Below are 13312 nucleotides of genomic sequence, written 5' to 3' on the forward strand. Positions count from 1 at the left end.
CAGGAACAGTGGAGGTTTTAGTAGAAGCAGCATTTGAAGGAATGGTGAAGGAAGTAGTAGTAGCAGTGGTGTAATTAACAATAGATGGGTACAGTATGTATTAAGAAATAGCTAGATATTACAAAAGAAGAAAACAAAAAACAATTAAAATGACTTAGAAAAAAGTATATTGATTAAGTAGTAGTATGAGCAGTAACAGTAACATTAGAGGTATAGACATTTGAGCAGGGAGCTGCATCAGCATGTGCAGACTGCAAAGGAACAGGTGAAAGTTTATTCCATGGTAAAAAATAAAGAAAAGGAACACAACATTTTTTTAACCTTTCAGCATGGAATAAACTTTTATCTCTTCCCTTGCACTTCAGAGATATAGTACTGTGACGAGTATAGTATGACAAGAGAAAACAGTAGAATCATAGAGGTGTGATACTAACAGAAGCAGATTAACAACACAATTAAATTAAGAATTAACAAAAGGGGGGAAGGTGGGAAAGAGATGGGTCTGCTCCTGTGTCTCAGTCTCTTATGACTGAGACACACAGTCCCGTGTGTGGTAGACTTGAAAAAATCTATACTGAAATAACCACCTGTCAACGTAGCACAGAGTGATCTGTATTGTGTTAACTGAAGTAACAGGCTGTGGACATAGCTGGCACTGTACATTCTGCCTTGTGCCTTCTTACAAATAGAAACTCCACTAAAGCAACTGAACCCACTAATTCCAACTTATCCACCACGGATGTACCATGCATGAAAATGCTTAAAAACTTCTTTTATTGCTGGCAATTTCCTGAGAGGCCATAAAGGGTTAACTTCTTATTATCCAAGAAAAATGTTCAATGAGTCAAACTTGGTAAATCAATGATCACTTCACAATTTAAAAGCTAAAGTGGAATAAAAAATCAGAAGCGTCATCAAATATTTCTAAACTAGAAATGAAATGAAAAAATGAAATGAAAAATTAGAAAACAAGCTGAGTCCTGCCGATTTCATTTAGGAAGAAAAGCCATGTCCACATGTAATAATACAGAATGTATGGTTCCACCTGAGAAACAATCAAACAGCCTTTTTTAAAATCTGAAAGAAAACCAAAGAGGTATGTACTTTCACATTCATAGTCTTATGGTTTTTCTTGGTTTTCTTCAAGAATTGCTTGAGACTCCCTGAAGACATGTACTCTGTGATGAAAATCACCTGCAAAAAGAGAGAGAAACAAACATCAGTAACAAAGATCAGAGACACATAAGGGAAAAGACATGCTAATACACACCATGTAGGATCACTGAGCAAAGAAGTACAGTATGTGCACACCAGCAGTCACCTAGCCCAAACATGGGGGTTTCACTTAATCTACTCTCTTTTGCTTGGAGCTCTTCATGAACAAGGAACCCTAAGTTCTTTACTTTGAGGAGGTATTATTATCATCATCTATGTGCTCCACTGCTGAGTGACACATGAGTACAACCCAACTAGGCAGCCAATCAGGTTGATGAGAGCTTGACTGCCCCTTTTCCCCTTTTTTTAAAAGCAAAACAATATTCTAAGTGCTACCGTTAGCACCACTAATCTTGCAGATAGTGTCATGGATATTCAATAACCACAAGCAGACTCTGAGTAATGTCTTGCCCAAAGCACAGCACCTTCTGCAGCACAGTTTTTCCTGTAACTATGTTAAACCAGTGACTTGTAATCTTGACATGGCTTTCTCTCACGTCCAGGAGCAGATGAAAAAGTGCCACCAAGTGGAGGCACTGGGAATCACCTACTGGTTGCAGTGGTACCTATCCTAGCTGTAGCCAAGTCAAGACTTTTTTCACTGAGAAGATATGACAAGCCAGCTTTAGAGGAGCACAGCTGCTGAACATATATGCTGGTATATTAAGCAAGTTGAGATGTGGAAGTCTGGAAAAAGATTGTGGGAGTCTGGAACACGATGCCCAGTCTTGTTGTTGAAGTCTGGCATCCTTCAAGAAACAGAAATTAGTTACGAAATATGTAAGAAGCTAGATGGACGGAAAGACCTCCTCCTTGTGTTTACTTTCTTAGGTTTTTAGTGTACTTCAAAATTTAGTTACTGGGAGTAAAAGAGGGGGTTAGGTATTTAATTGACTAGGTGTACAATTTACAATATTTAACCCCTCAGATTAGAAGGCATTCCCTACTTCAGTGGCACAAAGACAGCAGCAGGCGAGAGTGGAGGTGTTTGTGAGTGTGTCTCGGTGTAGGTGGATTTCACACTCACCCTGGCACGACTCTCTCTCATGTCCAGCCAGTACTTATGGAACTTGACTATGTTGGGGTGTTCTACCTGCATCAGGTTCTCAAACATCTCTTTAATTTTGTCCTGAAAACAAACAATACAAGCAGAAACAGAGATAAAGAGACAGAAACTAAAAGGAGGGATACCATAGACTAAATTCAGCACATGCTATAAAGCACCCAGTCACTTACACAGTACTAATGAAACACAGATAACACACCTGAACATCCTACCTGCATCTGGTAGTCAGGCTCATGCCTCTGGCAGGCAAGCAGAAGGCTGATAGTTATATCGTGGAGCAGAAGACTTTTGGTGGGAACAATTTTAATGTCAGGGCAAAGTACGAATGTCATTCAGTCAAAACAACAGAATTCATTTGTTCCAGGAGTCCTGCCCACTAGGAGGCTCAGATACTGTACCTCCAGGGCCTTGAAGACCTTCTTGTCGGAGAACTGCACCTCATTCCACACCACTTCCACCCCCTCCTCTGTGTCCATCGCCAGCGATGCACTCTCGATGCCCGGCACATTGCCCTGGCTCACCTGGAGAAAGCAAGAGGGCACAGAGCAATTAACGGGGATCGAGAGAGGTAGGAAGTTGCCCCCTTGTCACCTGGCACTGGCAGAGCAGAGAGGCAGAAGGAGGGTGAGACAGAGAGGGAGAGAGGGCACAGAATGGTGAACAGCATAAGATTGTTCTAGCATGAGAGAGGAGCAGAGGACTGGTACGGGGATCAGAACACAGAGATGCCAGAGACGCTGTCAGCTTAAGAATCACAATGTGCTGAGCTTCCCCACACACAGACTAAAGGCGAGTTTGGGCAGAGTGAAAACAGAACAGAAAAAAACACAGAAGCAGACACATAGACAGGCTGTCTGATTATACTGCCTCTCCTAGCTCACATTGACTCAAGAGGAAGATAATTCAACGAATAGAACAGAAGGGTAAAAAAAACATTAAAATAATTATCCAAATTTTCTTGTTGCTACAGAAACTAAAAACATAAATCAGACAGTAGCAGGGGATCCTAATAACATTGTTCTTCATCAAGCAGCAACAGCAATGAGCTCCCAGTCTCCCTTCTGCAAGGTTGACAGACATGTGGAAAAGCTGCTTTTCACAACAGCTTAAACACTGTTTACCATTCAGACAGATGTAGTGAAACTGTAAACAGCAATTTGAGTGTGTGTAACAGAATATCAGATAGGCACACATAAGAGAAGGAGTGTACAACAAATACTGCCATGTCACCACCTAAAGTGAGAACAAGAAACAGAAGTGTTATTTGTATTTCACCCGCAGGAACAGATTCCACTGTACAACAACTGATAGAGACTGATGGGTTATCTGATGGGTTAGTACTGTGTATGTATTATACACTGTATATAGATTTATTTGGTCATGCTTTTAAAATAAACATATCCTGTAAATAAGCAGTGTGTGAACATAAGAACATAATAATCTAGTCTGTTGGGATAGATAGCAGCTACTTCATACAAGGATCTCACCCAAGCAGTAATGCAGCCAGTTGTGGGTTGCAGCTAGTTCTATACACTATTCTTCATGCTGGCAGCTGCTTTTAAAAGTAGTGCATACTAGCAAGGCTAGTCAGTGAGAGACAATGATTAATTAAACAGGTAATGTGTTAAATTAAGTAATTCAGAGATCATTTGGGACTAAAATATAAGTATTTCAGGCCTCAAGGACCAGAGTTCTCTCAACTGAACCCCCACCTCTGCGGTACCCTAACCCTCACCATCATGTAGCCAAGTTCTGCTAGGTCCCCAGAACTCTCTCATTTGAGAAATGTGAGATAATCTGTCATTTTATTCTTCAAGGCAAGCAGAGGGGAGCTAAAAGCGGTGGGCAGAGAGGGGGAAGGGAGTGGCAGGAGAGAAAAAGGAGGGGGTGTTATGAAAAAGAAAAAGGGAACGAATAATGAGACAAAAGGAAGACAGAAGGTGAGAATGGGAACATTTCTGACTGTGAAATTTTGGGCTTCTTACCTAGGAGGTATGAAAAGTACCTACATAAAAGCACTGTCATAAAACATGCAGTGATAAAACACCTTGGAATATCTGTAAAGTGCCCTTGTAACAGAAAATTAATTTCTGCAGAATTCATCAGCCCAGTATTAATGGCATAGAGTACATTACCCAATATCCATCCATTTTTATGGTGTTATTATAGTGTTCATGCCTCAGGAAAAGACTGAACTGGAATGGTTTCATGGGAGGTATCCAATGGAAGATAAGAAGCATAACTTATCTCTGAAAAGAACACTGTCGCCAATCCCAAGTTACCCAGACTGCTTAAAGAATGCTCTATGTTAAGATTAGTCAAAAGGTGAACTTTGTTCAGCCACAATCAGAAATGCTTCATGTTTAAAGATGGAAAAACTTCATCCTGACCATCAAGCATGGGGGTGGGAGTATCGTGATTTGGGGCTGCTTTGCTGTCTCAGAATCTTGCCATCATTAAAGGAAATATGAATTCAGTGCTGTATCAGCAAACTTTGGAGGAGAATCAGGCCATCTATTTGTCAGCTGAAGCTGAGCTGAAAGCAGGTTGTGTAGCATGACAATGATCTTAAACATACAAGCAGATCTCCAACAGAATGGGTGAAGAAAAAATGTAATATTTGGGACTGGCCAAGTCCAAGTCCAGACAGAAACCCAACTGACGTGTTATGGCAGGATCTGAAGTGAGGTCATGCAAGAAAACCCTCAAATATCACTGACTTGTAGCAGTTCCTTAGGGATAAACATTTTTTGGGCCAAAATTTGTAAATGCTGATATGCAAGACTGATAAACAGTTACAGGAAACATCAGGAGTCAAAGGGTTCCCATACACAGATAGATAGATAAGACTTTATTGAAATTGATGTGTTACAGCAGTCCAGCCCAAGACAAGCAAAAACAGACATCAGAATAGACGAAAAATTAGAATACGTACAGTAATACAAAATAAATATAAAATTAAATAAATAAAAATAAATACATAGGTGTGTGCAAAATATGATCATAGTCACTGTAAAAACAAGTAATAGGTTTATTCCATGCTGAAAAAAAGAAGAGAGAAAACACAACGTTTCGGCCGTGGAGCCGTGGTGAAGAAGCACACCTGAAGAAGGCTCCACGGCCGAAATGTTGTGTTTTCTCTCTTCTTTTTTTCAGCATGGAATAAACCTATTACTTGTTCCTTTGCAGCCTACGCATGCTGACGCAGCTACCCTCCTGAACTACTACAGCCTACACCTGCTGCGACTCACTATGTCTTCCTCCAAATCTTTTTCTAGATCTCTTCGTCATACCTTTTCTTTCTCCCTGGGCCACTTGCCCGCTTCTCTCACTAAACCAGCATTCCGTCTCTTCACAGCTATCTGTTCCAAGACCAGGCTTTCTAACCACCTTTTATTCCTTTACAGATGTTGTCGACCACACCTGAAGAAGGCTCCATGGCCGAAACATTGTGTTTTCTCTTTTCTTTTTTCAGCATGGAATAAACCTATTACTTGTTCCTTTGCAGCCTACACATGCTGACGCAGCTACCCTCCTGAACTACTGCAAAAACAATACAATTTGTGCAAAATGTGCATAGGTATATACAGATTGAGTGTCCAAAAAGTACAATGGAGCAACATGCTGTCCATAGATGAGCAGATTAAGGGCTCAGTCCTAGCCTAGGGCAGCGTTATACACCCTGACAACTGCCGGGAGGAAAGACCTGCGGAAACGTTCCCTTGAACACCGTAGCTGGAGCAGTCTGTTGCTAAAAGTGCTCCGCTGCCCAATAACAGTCCCATGAAGCAGATGAGAGGCATTGTTCAGCCACCACCTCCAGGGGGTCAAGGCTCAGCCACAACAAAGAGCCAGCCTTCTTGATAAGTTTTTTGAGCCTATTTACATCTCTTGTCATGATGCTGCTGCCCCAGCACACAACAGTGTAGAAGATGGCCGCTGCCACCACTGATTCATAACAAATGTGTAGCAGTGTTCCACGCACACCAAAGGACCTGAGCCTCCTAAGAAAATAGAGTCGGTTCTGACCTTTTTTGTACAGGACGTCAGTGTTACCAGACCACTCCAGCTTATCATCCAGGTGTACTCCTAAGTACTTGTAGGACTGCACCCCCTCTATGTCCTCACCCTGGATGGAAACAGGGTTCAGCGGATACTTATTCCTTCGAAAGTCCATGACCATTTTTTTGGTCTTGCTGGTGTTTAGCTGGAGATAGTTAAGATGACACCACTCCACAAAGTTGGTAATCAAGCTCCTATATTCCTCCTCCCTCCCCTCTCTAATACACCCCACAATTGCAGAGTCATCTGAAAACTTCTGTAGATGACATGCCTCAGAGTTGTACCTGACGTCAGAGGTGTAAAAGGTGAACAGGAATGGAGCAAGGACAGTCCCCTGTGGGGCCCCAGTACTGCTAACAACCTGTTCGGACACACAGCTCTGTAGCCGCAGATAGTCTATAATCCAGGACACCAGGGGTGTCCACCTGCGCCGCCCTTAGCTTATCTCTCAGTAAAGGTGGATGGATGGTGTTAAAGGCACTGGAGAAGTCAAAGAACATAACTTTCACAATGCTCCCCGTCTTCTCCAGGTGAGAGTTAGCTCTGTGTAGCAGACAGATGACTGCATCCTCCACTCCCAAGTGTGACCGGTAGGCGAACTGCAGGTGGTCCAGTGCTGTACTCACCAAGGTTCTGAGGTGGTCCAGTACAAGCCTTTCCAGAGTTTTCATTAGGTGTGATGTCAGTGCCACTGGTCTGTAGTCATTCAAGACTTTAGGGTGCCCCTTTCTGGGTACTGGCACCAGGTAAGATGTCCTCCAGAGCACCGGAACCCTTTCTAATCTCAGGCTCAGGGTGAAGATGTACTGCAGCACTGAACCCAGTTGGTCCTCGCAGATCTTCAGCACCCTGGAGCTGACACCGTCAGGACCTGCTGCCTTCCCTGCATGGAGTCTCCTCAACTTCCTTCTGACCTGGTCAGCTGTGATGGATAGGCCGAGGAGGGCAGGGGAAGACGGAGTAGGAGTAGGAGGGATCTCATGATGGGGTGACTGAGGACATGAAGAGGGTTCTGGGATGAAGGCCTGTGAGGTGAATGGTCAGTGGACCCTGTATCGAATCTGTTAAAGTAAAGATTCAGCTCATTGGCCCTCTCCAGGCCTCCCTCACTCTGTTGGCCACCGGACAACTTGTATCCGGAGATCTTCCTCATGCCATTCCACACTTCTCTCACATTGCTCTCCATCAGCCTGTCCTCCATTTTCCTCCCTTAAGCCACCTTGCTCTCCCTAACTCTCACCTTCAGCTCTTTCTGCACTTGCCTCAGCTCCTCCTTGTCACCTGCCCAAAAAGCCCTCTTTTTCCTATTTAGGATGGCCTTCAGATCACTGGTGACCCAGGGTTTATTATTGGAGAAGCAGCACACTTTCCTGGTGGGCACTGCACTGTCAACACAGAAGTTTATGTAGTCAGTGATGTGGTGGGTAAGACCATCAATGTCATCTCCATAAGGCTCACAGAGTATCTCCCAGTCCGTTGTTTCAAAACAGTCCATCAGTGCATCATTAGCCTCAACTGACCATCTCCTCACTGTCCTTGTACAGTGGATAGTGGAGGCTTGTACAGAGATAGGAGATGAACAAGGTTGTGGTGAGATCTGCCAAGGGGGGGTAGTGAAGAGGAGCATTCTTGACATTAGCATACAGCAAGTCCAAAGTCTTATTATCTCTAGTAGGGCATTTAACAAACTGACTAAAAGTAGGCAGAGTAGAGGAGAGCAAAACATGATTAAAATCACCAGTTATCAAGAATATGGCTTGTGGGTGACGAGTCTGTAGTCCAGCTGTAACAGTGTGTATGACGTCACATGCTGAGGCTGCGTCGGCAGAGGGCGGGACATACTGTATACCAACACAACAATAACATGCGAGAACTCCCTAGGTAGGTAATATGGCCGCAGGCTAACTGCTAGTAGCTCAATGTCCAGGGTGCATAGCTGTTCTTTTACAATAATATGATTAAAGTTACACCATCTGTTATTTACAAACACCGCCAGCCCTCCTACTCTCTTTTTACCACTGTCCTTGATTTTCCGATCCGCACGCACCATCTGAAAACTCTCTATTGTAGCGTTAGCGTCGGGAACCAGTTCGTTCAACCAAGTCTCTGTGAAGCACATAATAGAGGACTCACGATATTCCCACTGGCACCTCGTCAGAGCCGCTAGCTCCTCCATCTTGTTGGCAAGAGATCTTACATTCCCCATTATGATGGAGGGTAAAGAAGGTTTACACCTTCTTTTTTTTAGCCCGACACGTTGCTCTGGATCTACAGCCTCTACTCCGTTGTATTAGTTGTCTGGGGATCTCCAATCGCTCACCCAAGAATACTGTCGACTTCCGTAACATGAAGAGCTGGTCTCTGGTGTACACAAAAGAGCCTGGTTTGCCAGGCTCTACACGCTGTAGTACACGCCGGTTTAAAAAATTGCTCAGAGACCGTCATAACTCAGAGAGAAAAAAAAACATATTCACATAAGTTATATTTAATATATAAATATGTATATTTATTAATACATTTATTTAAGTTACTGTTGGATCATTTTGTTAAATAATCTTATATATTTGTGTTATGTGTTCAATCTGGTTATTTTCTTCTTTTCTGAAGACTGGTATTAAGGCCTAATTACATTTTAGATCTAAGATTTACAAAAATATGGACCATCCCATGGAGTTCCTAAACTCTTTCTTGGTAATGTGTATCTCCTGGTAGATTTGTAAAAAGCTATCTTCCAATATTCTCTTGAAACTGGCTTTTAACCAGTGCCCAGTTATGTTCCTATTGTCTGATCACTAAATGTAACTATAGCCTATGGAATCGAATGGAATTTACTAAAAAATAGCTACTGGAATCTAATTCATTGATTTATTTTAAACTTCTGAAGACTTCAATCAGATCCCCCCTTAGACATCTCGAATGAATACTAAAAAGATTTAGTTTCTTCAGCCTGTCCTGAAATATCTTCTTAAGCCTTGAGTAAGTCTTTCTTCAAATCATCTTTATTTTTTTTGTAAAGTGGCATCCAGAACTCTTTTTAGTACTCCAGATGTGGTAATGAATTGTACGGTTTCAACATAACCTCTCTTGACTTGTATTCTACACTGTTTACCCAGACATTCTGTTTGCCTTTTTTACTGCTCCATGTCCCTCTGCCTCACACACTGAAATGGAGTATGATCCTGCCTCAATGCAGAGTTCATCCCAAACTCACTGCAGGCCCTGGTGCCTGCTGAGTGGCAGCATCAGAGCTCAGCAATATAACTCCCCACAGCAAGGTCTTAATTAAATTTAAGGCGTTACATAAAAAGAAATATCTGAAAGCTGCAGGCTCATTGACTCTGACACAAATTGCATAGGAATGACCACAGTCTGTATAGCAGTCAATATGCAGTGTAATTTTCTTCCAATAGAAAATGTGTTTGCTTTTACATCCAGTTGACTACACCCATGACTTTGTAAATTTGCTTGGTCTTACCATGGTTATTACTCTGTCAGGCTCGACCTTGAAAAGCTGAGGCCTCTATGACTACAATTTTGCGGAAATAGAGTCAAGCTGCCGACCAGCTCTTGAGTGTGGCTTTTCTTTAGACAAAAACAAAACAGTTACTAGTTCAGTTCGAAGTCTGCACTTTAACACCTCTGGGGAGTGGAATTTGGCACTAGGCTTTGGATTTGGGTAAAAAAAAAACCTGCAGCATGACCCCCATTCATCAATGTATCAAAGTAGAAACAAGCACACATTTTTTGATTCATGGAGTTTAAAATAAATAAACTTTGAATGAAAATGAATGAGGCCCCACATCAGTGCTGTGCCCATCAAAATATATGTACTGAAGTCTTTAAATACTCTCTGCATCTGAACAGCGGTAAACCAACTTCTGCTTCATTACAATGTAAAGTTGTAAATATGTATATACAGTATGCTAATATTACCCATGATCTATATAATTAGACATACATAAGTGAATAAGGCTTTGCCTGGAAGACAAGGAAGACTAGGACTGTAACATTTGCCTGCTATTTCGGCTATGTCGGCGATGACAAGCCGACACAGTGGTGTAGTTGCTCTAGATATGAACTGCAGCATCCACCGCGAGGCCTTTGCCGTCAAGAAAATGCCTGAAGATTTCAAATCTGTTAGACTCTGTTGGGAATTGTATCAAGGCTCGACCAATGAATTCACATCTGCTCACCCCTCTCACTGATATGGTGCTTTTTTATTGTTTATTTGAAATTGTTGTCGTACCTGTTGTCTTTCTGTAAAGTGCTTTGAGAAGCCACCTTTAAAGGTGCTATATTAAATAAAATGTATTATTATAATATTTATTATATGTGTATGTGAGAACATGCGCTCATGTTGGTCATTGAGATTTTCTGGGGCTCCTATGAGAAGATGACTTGTAGGTGGTACTTGGATGCTTTGGTTTGATCAGGGGTGGTACTTGGTCCAAAAAGTTTGAGAACCACTGCCCCCAAGCTGATGCACAATGATGCATAATTAACTGTGTCACAGAGAGTGCAGTGGGATTGTCAATCAGGTTTTATCACATCTTGGCAACATTGTGACCACGACAGCCTGCCACGTGACTGCAGGCATATGGTGCTTTCAATAAGGTTTGTGCATCTCCTCCCATTTGAGCTCTCAAAAAGTTAAAAGACTAGAGACTGAGGGTGGTCGGGCAAGAACAGTTTTTCTAAACTTCCTCATTCTTTCCCATGTGTGGTTGCAGGGTTCGTAGCCAGAAACCTAAACAAAACTGGCTCCAAATCAAGTTGGTATCACAAAAAACTATTTTTTCTAGATTTTTTAAAACAGATTTCTTATTATTATTCTCCTTTATTCTTTATTCTTCTCTCAAGGGTTCTATTCCTCATTGTCTCTCTAAAATAAACTCTAATTCAGTTCACCTTCTCTAGATGGGTCTACCATTAGACTGCGGCTCTCTCTTCTATGAGCTGCTTAAGTGCTCTTAATTTAAGCCCCACTTACAGCCAGCCTGTGCAGCATCTGAATATGAGAGCAGAAACGGCAGCCCAGAATCATGCAGAGCACATATCCCAGAATGCTTTGTGAAATGTAGACAGTGCATCTATCATAAACTATTACCTTCAGTTCAGTTCAAGGAATCCAGAGTCATACAGCTTGTCCTGCAAAAATCCCTGTCATGATTTCAGAAGAGTAATGGGGGGAAAAATGGTCTCTCAATGCCACTTGTCTGATTAAGAAAGCGCAACATCGCCTGTACTTCCTAAGACGGTTGAAGAAGGCTAAGATATCTCTCCAGATCCTCACTAACTTTTACAGATGCACTACAGAAAGCACACTGACAGGTTGCATCACAGTGTGGTATGGCAACTGCAGTATTGCTGACCACAAAGCCCTACAGCGGGTGGTGAAAGCTGCCCAGTCCATCACTGGGAGGACATTTATGACAGACAGTGCTTGAGGAAAGCTCTAAGCATCATCAAAGGCCCCTCACACCCCAGCTACAGACTGTTTGACCCTCTACCATCTGGAAAACGGTACCGGAGCATTCGGGTCCAGACTACCAGACTCAGAGACAGTTTTTAGCCCTGCACTATCAAACTATTAAACTCCCAGCCTCTCTCACAGTGCCTTCTCTCTTTATCAAAACTCAAACACACATTGAAATGTACCTCTACCTGACATGTCAAGAAGTTCACTCCCCATAATTTTCTATCTTTTATTTCATTCTGTTGATGTATGATTTTGCACATTACCTGTTACCTGTTGTTGTTTTGCGCATTGCCTGTTGTCTCTGTCTTTCATTTCTTATACAATTGTATTGTTGTTGTTTTTTTGGACAACTTACTGTCTGAGAGCTAGCATTTCATTGCATTTCATTATACCATATACCTGTGTATGAGTATAATTACAATAAACTTGAACTTGAAAAACATAGGAATGACAGAAATCTTGAGGAATATCAGGGATCAGGGGAATATTATGCTATTGGCAAAAACTGTAAACAGGCTGTATGACGCTGCTGATGTACTCCTCTAATTACAGTTGAAGTAATACAAGATGTAAAGATGGGATTAAATTAAGTCCTTTCTGCTTGAAGATTAGACTTCTAAGCAACAGGAGTTTATGGCAGGAATGGGAGAACTGATAAGGATTCCAGATGTGAGCTAGGAAACTCCCTGGGGACTTAATCCCTGACCATTTGGCCAAAAGGCTGTAAAATGGCCAAACACGTGACCTCCCCCTTTACCATAATAATGAGTGACATCAGAAGCAGCAAGGAAGGGCTATATAAACTAAAGGTTTGTACCAGCACTTTGAACAATACTTTGGTTTTGTTGTTTCTTGCGGGAAACAAGACTTCGGTTCTATTGTTCCTTGCATGCAATAAACTAATCTGTTTTAACTTCATCTCGGGATCCAGAACCTTATTCTTTCTGTTACAACACAGTCAAACAGTCATTGTCCACACATGAATAACACTAATTGTTAGGAAGGAATTATGTGAATATGTGGGCTCAAGTCTAGCAGTACAAAAGGCATTGTTGTCTTGTTCTGGATCTAATGTTATAAATCACCATGGATATACATCTGCTGTACCCCTCTTTGGCTATATATCTCTATGTTTATTCTTCTTTCTCTGTGTAAGACTTTCCTCCACAGAGCTACATGGTCAGTTCTGTTTTCTTACCTCTTACATTTATGGTAAAGCTTAAAGGAAAAGAGTGCTGACATCCAAAAAAGTAGCAGTCAAGAATCTCTTGTGGTTCCATTAACTACAGGTCACTCAATTCTCACCCTCAACACCCACCTCAAGCAGCCATTATCTTTCCTACTGTGTGCTGATATTTTTCAACTTCAGGCTTAAGATTGGGAGAAACAATGCCATTTCGGATTTTGTTCCAGTAACTGATATAAGTAGAACAACATTCAGGAGGAGATATTTATAGAATGATTTACATAATTCTTGAATAAATGTACAA

At 41.8% G+C, this 13312-nt stretch overlaps 1 protein-coding gene across 1 annotated transcript in view; it reads right to left on the minus strand.

Annotated features, from left to right (window-relative positions):
• LOC148832828 (nuclear receptor-binding protein 2-like) overlaps positions 1-13312 on the minus strand; it is a 94996-nt gene that overhangs the window by 33116 nt on the left and 48568 nt on the right. Inside the window, exons 2-4 of the mRNA XM_088919185.1 lie at positions 2680-2802; positions 2243-2344; positions 1105-1194 (exon numbers count right to left, since the gene is read on the minus strand). Coding sequence (XP_088775311.1) covers positions 1105-1194; positions 2243-2344; positions 2680-2802 — 315 coding nt within the window. The remainder of the gene's footprint in view (positions 1-1104; positions 1195-2242; positions 2345-2679; positions 2803-13312) is intronic.

This window comes from Atractosteus spatula, chromosome 6 (assembly GCF_055471065.1).
Source record: "Atractosteus spatula isolate fAtrSpa1 chromosome 6, fAtrSpa1.hap1, whole genome shotgun sequence".
NCBI classification, from domain to species: domain Eukaryota; kingdom Metazoa; phylum Chordata; class Actinopteri; order Semionotiformes; family Lepisosteidae; genus Atractosteus; species Atractosteus spatula.